Source organism: Oncorhynchus kisutch, unplaced genomic scaffold (genome assembly GCF_002021735.2).
Source record: "Oncorhynchus kisutch isolate 150728-3 unplaced genomic scaffold, Okis_V2 Okis02a-Okis13b_hom, whole genome shotgun sequence".
NCBI lineage: Eukaryota > Metazoa > Chordata > Actinopteri > Salmoniformes > Salmonidae > Oncorhynchus > Oncorhynchus kisutch.
In genome coordinates, this window is record NW_022261979.1 from 3,655,671 (window position 1) to 3,666,533 (window position 10,863).

Consider the following 10,863-nt stretch of genomic DNA (forward strand, 5'->3'; position numbering starts at 1 on the left):
TATATTATATATATATATATATATATAATATATATAATATATATATATATATATATATATATATAATATATATATATAATATATATATATATATATATATATAATATATATATATATATAATATATATATATATATATATATATATAATATATATATATAATATATATATATATATATATATATATATATATATATATATATATATATATATATATATATATATATATATATATATATATATATATATATATATATATATATATATATATACACACACATACATACACACACACACTTGAAATGTTTTTATTCTTTTGGAAATTCTGTAAGTGTAATGTTTACTGTTACTTTTTATTTTATAATCCATTTCACTTGCTTTGGCAAACATATGTTTCCCATGCCAATAAAGCCCTTAAATTGGACAGACACTTCAGAACTAGACATAAGGGAGGTAAAGGGGTTAGACAACAGGCATAAATTGGACAGACAGTTCAGAACTAGACATACGGGAGGTAAAGGGGTTAGACAACAGGCATATAGAACCGTTTGATTCTTTCTTTGGTGAATTGTCCGTCTCTCTGCATCCCAGTTCCATTCTCTCTGAATGGATTATGAACTCATCATCACCATGGTTATTTCAGGGTTGTTTACGTCTCAGTCTAGTTATTCTGCTAGACCAGCATAATTATACACAGGGTTTATTCACACTGAAGCCTCTTGAGATACTCATTGCTCAGTGAGTGAATATAGTTGCCACACAACAGATCTATAGCACCTGGTGCAGCCCAGGGATCTATCCCTTCTTCACAGATAGATCCATCTTTATAAAACACCTTTAAAATGATAACATTATGCCATGATGAGGATACACAGTATTCATTACCCAAGGACAAAGCAAATTAGAAAATGTGGAAATGCAATTTCCAGCCCAATAGCCATGGGATCTACTGTAACCTGAGGGGAAATGTGCTACTTTAATTGCATGGACGGTTGAAGTTTGTGTTTATTGAAGGAAAATGTAACCACAATTTCTTACTCCTTGTACTCTGTCATCATGCCTACCGTATTCCCTTGGTAACTCATAAGTTGGTACAACTTCCTCCTGCATAATATACTACCTACTATATGCACCATAAGTACCTTGACATATGCTTGTATACTGTAACAGTACATGACTATCTAATTCATTAGTATGGCTATACTATGGATCTTAGGCTGGCAAGGCTGTGCATGCCAACTATCCCAGAAACGTAGAAACCTACTGTAGGCTTAAGTCCTCTGCTACCTCACAGACACTTAGTTAGGAATCATTGTGTAAATGTAGCTAGTAATACTGCAGCAGGTGGAATGATGGAATGTGTCCTTAATGCATCACATCTCTCTACTGTTCCCGGCGGAAGGATCTCACCGACAGTTGGAGTAACTGCATGTGTGAACAATGGATCACATTAAAAAAGGTAAAAGACAGAGTTAATTTAAAAAGACCCAGGGACATCTATCTAGGGGTCAATATGCCAACCCACTATTCCCCCCCCAGAGGACGGGCTGCATGCTAACTATCCTATGGCTGCCACAGGCCCACCTGAGAGAGTCAAGAAGAGCCACATGTGTGCATGGAGGGGTGTGTCATTGTGCCCTCTCACTCTCAGTAGTGCACTATATTTATAGTCAACAACTCACTGGCAGACCAAACCTGCCTACTGTCATTGTCTGGAACCAACCAGACAATGACAGTCACAGTAAGTTTAGTCTGAGTGAGTGACTGGTCCACCATGTCAACCACACTGAATGCTTTGTCGTCATCATAGGCAATTTCAATACAGTCACAGAGAGCTTTGAGGTGCATATTCAGTGTGGGATCCAAGTGGCACCCTGTTCCCATGAAGCTATAGTTAGGGTTGAACCAGGATGTGGTCATGAAGCTAGAGTTAGGGTTGAACCAGGATGTGGTCATGAAGCTAGGGTTAGGGTTGAACCAGGATGTGGTCATGAAGCTAGGGTTAGGGTTGAACCAGGATGTGGTCATGAAGTTAGGGTTATGGTTGAACCAGGATGTGGTCATGAAGCTAGAGTTATGGTTGAACCAGGATGTGGTCATGAAGCTAGGGTTAGGGTTGAACCAGGATGTGGTCATGAAGCTAGGGTTATGGTTGAACCAGGATGTGGTCATGAAGCTAGGGTTATGGTTGAACCAGGATGTGGTCATGAAGCTAGAGTTAGGGTTGAACCAGGATGTGGTCATGAAGCTAGGGTTAGGGTTGAACCAGGATGTGGTCATGAAGCTAGGGTTAGGGTTGAATCAGGATGTGGTCATGAAGCTAGAGTTATGGTTGAACCAGGATGTGGTCATGAAGCTAGAGTTATGGTTGAACCAGGATGTGGTCATGAAGCTAGGGTTAGGGTTGAACCAGGATGTGGTCATGAAGCTAGGGTTAGGGTTGAATCAGGATGTGGTCATGAAGCTAGGGTTAGGGTTGAACCAGGATGTGGTCATGAAGCTAGGGTTATGGTTGAACCAGGATGTGGTCATGAAGCTAGGGTTATGGTTGAACCAGGATGTGGTCATGAAGCTAGGGTTAGGGTTGAACCAGGATGTGGTCATGAAGCTAGGGTTAGGGTTGAACCAGGATGTGGTCATGAAGCTAGGGTTGGGTATAGGGAGCCATTTGGGAAGCAGACATACTGTACTCTGTCTACCGTCATACATCTGACTGATAAAACCAAATGCCTTTGTTCAAAAGATCTAGCAACCAATTCACTACACATCCCTTATGGGCCCAGGTATAAAGTAGCACACTAGGGAGGGAATAGGGAGCCATTAGGGAAGTAACCATACTGGATATACTGGATGTGTCACAAAGCCTTTGTTCAATAGATCTAGAAACAGCACTCAGGAGAGAGACTTTATGGACAAACTTCCCCAACTCAAAACATGGCTTGATTCCTAGAAAATGGGGGGGGGGGGGGGGGGGTTGGTCATTGTGCCTCTGCTCTGGTGAACAATCAAAATGAAATGTATCTACTGCAGATCATTTGGAGAATGCTCTCTTTTTAATAACTGGTTATTCTGGAAGGGTATTGTCTGGGGGTGTGAGGTCCTTCAGGGCAGGCCCAGAGCTGACGCATTCTACTCTAAAGGAGTTTAAGGTCCTATTAAATGGATGGCATAAGGGCTATGCCACTTTTGGTAAAGCTCAAGATATAAGGACTTGTTTTAACACGCTTAAATAATATGACATGATTGGTGGAGTGTGCTGTTTGCTGTATGCGTAGGCCTAAGAAAGGGTTTGGGAAAGCTGAAGATATACTGGTTTGAGACTGAATTTCAAACTGAATTTCAAATAGGGAAAGTTGAACTGCTGCAGCCTGTGTGTTGTGGAGGAAGAATAGTGAGAGAACACACACACACACAGTAGCTGGAGGGTAAGGGTTGTCCCCTCAGGAGACAGACAGGATATTAATTGTGTTGCCTCTGTAACTCTGTTACTCACCAGTCATTGGAAGAATTTGATAAAATAATTACAGTGGTGTGTGTGTGTGTTCTCAGGGTGTTTGTTTTGGAAGCAAAGAGAATAAGAGATGAATAAAGATCAAGCTTAGCAAAGACGTTCTCCCCTGAGAGGACTGGTGCTCAAGCAAGATTGAACAAAATGTAGATTCCACGTGAGCAGAAAATATTTTTGGCATCTCAGATTGTTCTGGGAATTCTCACATGGAAACTTCATTGGGAGGAAGGATGTTTAACATGCTTTTACATTGGTATCCTCTCCCATTGGTGTGGAATCACCCTGGAACACGCCTATTCACAGAAAGAGACCCCACACTCCTTTCACCATCCATATGGACAGCTAGACCCAACCCAACATATGGCCACACACACAGGGATGTAGCACAGCCCCTGTGGGGAGACCATCTGTGCATCAAACTGTTCTAAAACAAGCATATCCAGACAGCAAGTAAGTGTGTGTGTGTGTGTGTGTGTGTGTGTGCACAGGTATGCACAATATGCTATGCATAATAAATAACAGTTTGGTGGGTTATAAAACCCTTTGGACTGCATACCCATTGTGCTGGTTAGGTTAACACCAGGCCAGGCTCCATCAGTTAGGGAGGAAACACAGTGTGCTGGTTAACACCAGGCCAGGCTCCATCAGTTAGGGAGGAAACACAGTGTGCTGGTCAACACCAGGCCAGGCTCCATCAGTTAGGGAGGAAACACAGTGTGCTGGTTAGGTTAACACCAGGCCAGGCTCCATCAGTTAGGGAGGAAACACAGTGTGTTGGTTAGGTTAGCATCAGGCCAGGCTCCATTGTTTGGTAATGTGATTCCCTGGCTGCCACAGAGGGAACCAGGGTTTCTAATTAATAATGAATAGAGAGAAAGACAGCAGACTCATGTTGCATTAAACAACTCACCATCTCTGTATGGAAACATTAGGCCATTTTTTATGTTTTCATAAAAACAGACAACTGTTTAGTTTGTGTTTGTCACTTCAAGGGTGAGAACCTGCTAAAGTTACTACAATGTGAAAAGAATGTAATCCTTATCTTTTGACACCAGTACAGTCCTGAAGCCGGACTAGTCATGACTAGTAAACAGCTTCCACTCCACATGTGAATGCCTGTGTGATGCAGAACAGAGTGGGACAGAAACACCTGCAGGATAATGATGTTGAAGAACAGACGGCTCTCTTCCTTTACAAGACTGTGTCTGCGTCACAAATGGCACACTGGTGGGCCAGGGCACTATATAGGGAACAGGGTGCCATTTGGGATGCAACCTATGAGACACAAAACCTGCTTCTACTACTATCCAACGGTGTGGTTGCAGGGCTCGGACAGAAGACGAGATACACTCATCCTGTATCCCTCCATTTATTCCCAGCCAGAGTAGGGCAGAGTGTTTGCTGAGAGCTGTGTGACTAACAGTGTGCTGGTGCACACTACTCAGCTCTCCTGTGCCAGGAATGCGGAGGAGTAGTCTCTCAGATCAGTGCACGGCACAAGCACGGCCACAAATGGGTTTTTTTTATCCAGGGGAAAGAAAAATGATTGGTGATATATTTCACAATCTCTTGTTTTTTTCCATTGGAGTGTAATACACAGTGCAAGTCAGTGCCTGGGAAACGGCTTTTCATCAATGGTCTAATATTCCTCCAACTGTATTACACAGATTTACATTGTTGGTAACATCCTACAGCGGGATGGATAAACATTGTTGGTATTATCCTACAGCAGGATGGATAAACATTGTTGGTAACATCCTACAGCAGGATGGATAAACATTGTTGGTAACATCCTACAGCAGGATGGATAAACTTTGTTGGTAACATCCTACAGCAGGATGGATAAACTTTGTTGGTATTATCCTACAGCGGGATGGATAAACATTGTTGGTATTATCCTACAGCGGGATGGATAAACATTGTTGGTAACATCCTACAGCGGGATGGATAAACATTGTTGGTAACATCCTACAGCGGGATGGATAAACATTGTTGGTATTATCCTACAGCAGGATGGATAAACATTGTTGGTAACATCCTACAGCAGGATGGATAAACATTGTTGGTATTATCCTACAGCAGGATGGATAAACATTGTTGGTAACATCCTACAGCGGGATGGATAAACATTGTTGGTAACATCCTACAGCGGGATGGATAAACATTGTTGGTAACATCCTACAGCGGGATGGATAAACATTGTTGGTAACATCCTACAGCAGGATGGATAAACATTGTTGGTATTATCCTACAGCGGGATGGATAAACATTGTTGGTATTATCCTACAGCGGGATGGATAAACATTGTTGGTAACATCCTACAGCGGGATGGATAAACATTGTTGGTAACATCCTACAGCGGGATGGATAAACATTGTTGGTAACATCCTACAGCGGGATGGATAAACATTGTTGGTAACATCCTACAGCGGGATGGATAAACATTGTTGGTATTATCCTACAGCAGGATGGATAAACATTGTTGGTAACATCCTACAGCAGGATGGATAAACATTGTTGGTAACATCCTACAGCGGGATGGATAAACATTGTTGGTAACATCCTACAGCGGGATGGATAAACATTGTTGGTATTATCCTACAGCGGGACGGATAAACATTGTTGGTAACATCCTACAGCGGGATGGATAAACATTGTTGGTATTATCCTACAGCGGGACGGATAAACATTGTTGGTATTATCCTACAGCGGGATGGATAAACATTGTTGGTATTATCCTACAGCGGGATGGATAAACATTGTTGGTAACATCCTACAGCGGGATGGATAAACATTGTTGGTATTATCCTACAGCGGGATGTCTTTCTGTCCATCCTGGTAGTTTCATGAAGAATAACTTCAAAGTCTTGATTGGCTGGACCGACCTCGCTCATGTACTGTAGTTTCCTCATACAACCGCTGTGTCTCCACCGAGAGAGGACGGTCTAGTCAATTAAGGCTTGCAGACTAGAGACTACGGTCACGTAGAAACAGCTGAAGACAGCAGCATCACAGCAACATTTGTTTACAGCAGCAGCAGGAAAACAAGGGGCTAATATGAAGCAGAACGTGTTGTGTTCACAGATTCATTTCTGAGGTTGCATCCTAAATGGCACCCTATATAGTACACTACTTATGACCAGATCCTTATGGGCCCTGATCAAAAGTAGTGCACTATATAGGGTACAGGGTGTCATTTGTGCTGCAGATGGAGTCATACGCCTCATAGAAAAGATTATTCAAAATGTCTCTGTCAGCCAGAAAGCTCTCCAGGAAGATAATGATAGCCATGTGTGACAGGCCCTCTGTCCCTGGCAGCACAGCACCTCGTAACGTCTGGTAATTATATTGAGAGCCCAACAATAATGACAAGCCTCCACACCACAGTCAGAAAATACTTTCCCCTTAAAAAAGATGGTCAAGTGGTAATTCCAGTGCTGTTGGCAACGTACTCATGAGATAATGTCTTGTGAAGTATGAAGTCAGCACAGACAGCCTGTATCAGCCTGGAACGGATCTCTGCGTCCCAAATGGCTCCCTATTCCTTATGTCGTGCACTTCAGAGATCATAGAGTACCATTTGGGACACAAACATTGTGTCTTGGCTCCCATGGGCAGCAGAGCCTTGTGGGTCATTTCTGTGGTATGGTGGTGCGGTATGGCTGGGTGGGGGATTAGAAGACACTAAATAAATACAGACTATCATATCATATGTTCACTCTGACAACGACGACCCAGCAGCAATAGGATCAAAGGTCTGTGCTACTCCCAAACACTGTACATTCTGGAACTTTTGGTCACATTGTTATCTTAACCTGAGTCAATCATGTAGAGAATAGAAAAAGACTGTCACAAATGTTCAGAATATGAATATACAGAATATACAGCTGCTCAAACAGTTGTAGTCACTGGCTGTAGCCTCCTCCTGAACACACAGTATAACTGAGTGTGAAACAGCAGTCCCTGGCTGTAGCCTCCTCCTGAACACACAGTATAACTGAGTGTGAAACAGCAGTCACTGGCTGTAGCCTCCTCCTGAACACACAGTATAACGGAGTGTGAAACAGCAGTCACTGGCTGTAGCCTCCTCCTGAACACACAGTATAACTGAGTGTGAAACAGCAGTCGCTGGCTGTAGCCTCCTCCTGAACACACAGTATAACTGAGTGTGAAACAGCAGTCGCTGGCTGTAGCCTCCTCCTGAACACACAGTATAACTGAGTGTGAAACAGCAGTCGCTGGCTGTAGCCTCCTCCTGAACACACAGTATAACTGAGTGTGAAACAGCAGTCGCTGGCTGAAGCCTCCTCCTGAACACACAGTATAACTGAGTGTGAAACAGCAGTCGCTGGCTGTAGCCTCCTCCTGAACACACAGTATAACTGAGTGTGAAACAGCAGTCGCTGACTGAAGCCTCCTCCTGAACACACAGTATAACTGAGTGTGAAACAGCAGTCGCTGGCTGTAGCCTCCTCCTGAACACACAGTATAACTGAGTGTGAAACAGCAGTCGCTGGCTGTAGCCTCCTCCTGAACACACAGTATAACTGAGTGTGAAACAGCAGTCGCTGGCTGTAGCCTCCTCCTGAACACACAGTATAACTGAGTGTGAAACAGCAGTCGCTGGCTGTAGCCTCCTCCTGAACACACAGTATAACTGAGTGTGAAACAGCAGTCGCTGGCTGTAGCCTCCTCCTGAACACACAGTATAACTGAGTGTGAAACAGCAGTCGCTGGCTGTAGCCTCCTCCTGAACACACAGTATAACTGAGTGTGAAACAGCAGTCGCTGGCTGTAGCCTCCTCCTGAACACACAGTATAACTGAGTGTGAAACAGCAGTCGCTGGCTGAAGCCTCCTCCTGAACACACAGTATGGATAAACATGTGGTGCCCATGTTTGTCAGGGTATAAAGGACAAACAACCCTATCACACTGTTGGTTAATGTATGTGAACGCCACGCCAGTAACCACAGGAAGGGGGTGTGTGTGTGTTATATCTCAGTGGAGAAGTGGTTATTCTAGTAGTTTAATAGCCAGGAGAGGGAGTGTGTGTGTGTTGTGTCTTTGATGTTGCCACCACTATTCTACCCGGAGTCACCCTTAAAATAAAGTCCACCATAGTGAAGCATATGTTGCTTGTCTCACAAACCATCAATGAACATAGGAACAGTCAGCTGTGCAGGGCAAGGCGGTGTTTGTTAAGAAACCCAGAGAATCTTCTATCTGTATCTAAAGACCATCAGAACACAGCATATATGGCATCTTGCCAACTAGTGTGTGACCAACTTCAAAATGTTTTGATGGGAATAAACAAGTATTTTTGAAATGTCACATCAAGCCCGGTCTTTGCATGATGGGAAATTGTAGATTTAGTTAGAGGGACACCACCCCTGGTGCAACCAACCAACAGAATATAGCAGTGGCCACAATGGCCAGTCAACAAGGATTATGGGGACAATTGAGAATGTAATGGTAGTTATCCAAACAAAAACATATGTACATCAATGACAATTCCAACCCTACAATCTCAGCCTGTTCATTGAGAGAGGCGTTCACTTCCTATCCAAGATGATTCCTCACTGAAACCAGACGCAAGAAGGGATGCGTTAAAATGCATAAAAACACATCCTAATTGCGAATGTCACTCCATCAAGCTCTTGAAAGTGGAACGTTTATCATTCTGTTCAGGTGCGGCAGATGTGAAAGAGATCAAGAGATAAGGAGGCATGAAATGAATTATTATCGATGCGAACGTAGACGACTGTCGTCGTGACTTATTGGGTGATGTCTGTCAATTACGCACAGATCGACATTTTTTAAGTTACATAATGTGTATCACAAACGAAATTCATGCATGCCAACTATGACACGGTTAACTCTCAAGTCCCTATATTAATTGCATTATGCAATAAATATTGAATAGAGAGAGAGAATAACAAGGGTGGTAATATTATCATTGATAAGCCTAACAAATAATAAAATGTTAAGGCCGAATAATATATAGTAAATTGTTTATTATTTGTTTCATCAAACAAAATATTTTAATTTAGTGCTCTTACCAGAAGACACTGATGAACCCGAGAGGCTTGAGTTGCTGGATGCTGCCATCCCAATCCGCTTCAGGCTCGGTCTGTTCACTCGCGGTCGGTTGAGGTGCGCTCACAGCCCGTTCCCCGTAGTCCGTCCATCTCACTATGTCACGTAGAGTAAACTACTCTCACTCGCTGATTTGGCACGAACTAACACTGTTCATACGAACTAACACTGTTTATTTCACGTCCGTTTTCAAAATTTCTCCTCTTGTATGTGTAACGTTCCAGCACGCTTTCACTTCTCTCGGTTCCTTTCCCTGCGCGCCGTATGTTGCCGCATTTACTGTCGCTCCACTCACTGGCAGCAGTGTAAAAATAGTCAGACAGGATCACAGGAACAATATCAACTTTCGATCATCTTGTCTAAACGCACCACTATACACACAATTAAAGTTTGTCAAATGTATCCACTGGAAGAGCAGCATATGCTTTCGCCATGTTGAATTAAAAACACAGTGTCGTTTTCCATGTGGTGGTGCCACTTCTGGGATCGTATAAACACACTACACTGCGACGGAGCCGCCTTCTTAAAGTGGAAGTATTCAGTAGACTGAAAGAGACCTCTGAACTCCAGTCAATCTGAAGCAGATCTGTTCCTCAGAGCTCTGACCTTTGATTTCAATATGATGGCGATGATGGCGACAGAGTGGCTGGGTGCAGGGCAGGCTGCTGCTGGTTCAGTGTCCCTACTCCCCAATGCAATAATAACAACAAATAACCAGAATAAAATACATATTTGAGGATGTTTAATCAGGAAATTAACATCATGATGACAACTGTATTCTGCTATATTGCATGTGTCCAACTCCAAACCAAGTCCATTTACACCCTTTAAACCATAGGATATTGATTTCAACAGCCTAAAAATAGGTCCTCTCTGGGCTATATTTTTATAGCACAGGAAGCCCAATTCTGATATTTTGTTTGAACAATCAGATCAGCTCTGAAAAAGACATTGATGTGAAAAGATCTGACGTGATTGGTTAAAAGATCAATTATAAAATATAACAATTGGGCTGCCTGTCTAACCTCTGTCACCCCACAACAGGGGCGCAGCCAGGGATTTTGGGCCCCATGAAAAGACATCACATTGGGCCCCACCACCACAGGCCACACCAACCCTGCACAATTTCTGTAACCACACACCTCCAGAGGAATTTCTGTAACCACACACCTCCAGAGGAATTTCTGTAACCACACACCTCCAGAGGAATTTCTGTAACCACACACCTCCAGAGGAATTTCTGTAACCACACACCTCCA

At 42.9% G+C, this 10,863-nt stretch overlaps 1 protein-coding gene across 2 annotated transcripts in view; it reads right to left on the minus strand.

The window, feature by feature from the left end:
* The window catches only part of chn2 (chimerin 2), a 43,535-nt gene extending 33,347 nt beyond the window's left edge, over positions 1-10,188 (minus strand). The window contains exon 1 of one of the 2 annotated variants that reach the window (XM_031812082.1): positions 9,568-10,188. In XM_031812082.1, the coding sequence (XP_031667942.1) occupies positions 9,568-9,616 (49 nt within the window). In that variant the 5' untranslated portion in view covers positions 9,617-10,188. The remainder of the gene's footprint in view (positions 1-9,567) is intronic. The other variant, XM_031812080.1, reaches the window with a different exon arrangement.
* Positions 10,189-10,863: the final 675 nt, after the last annotated feature.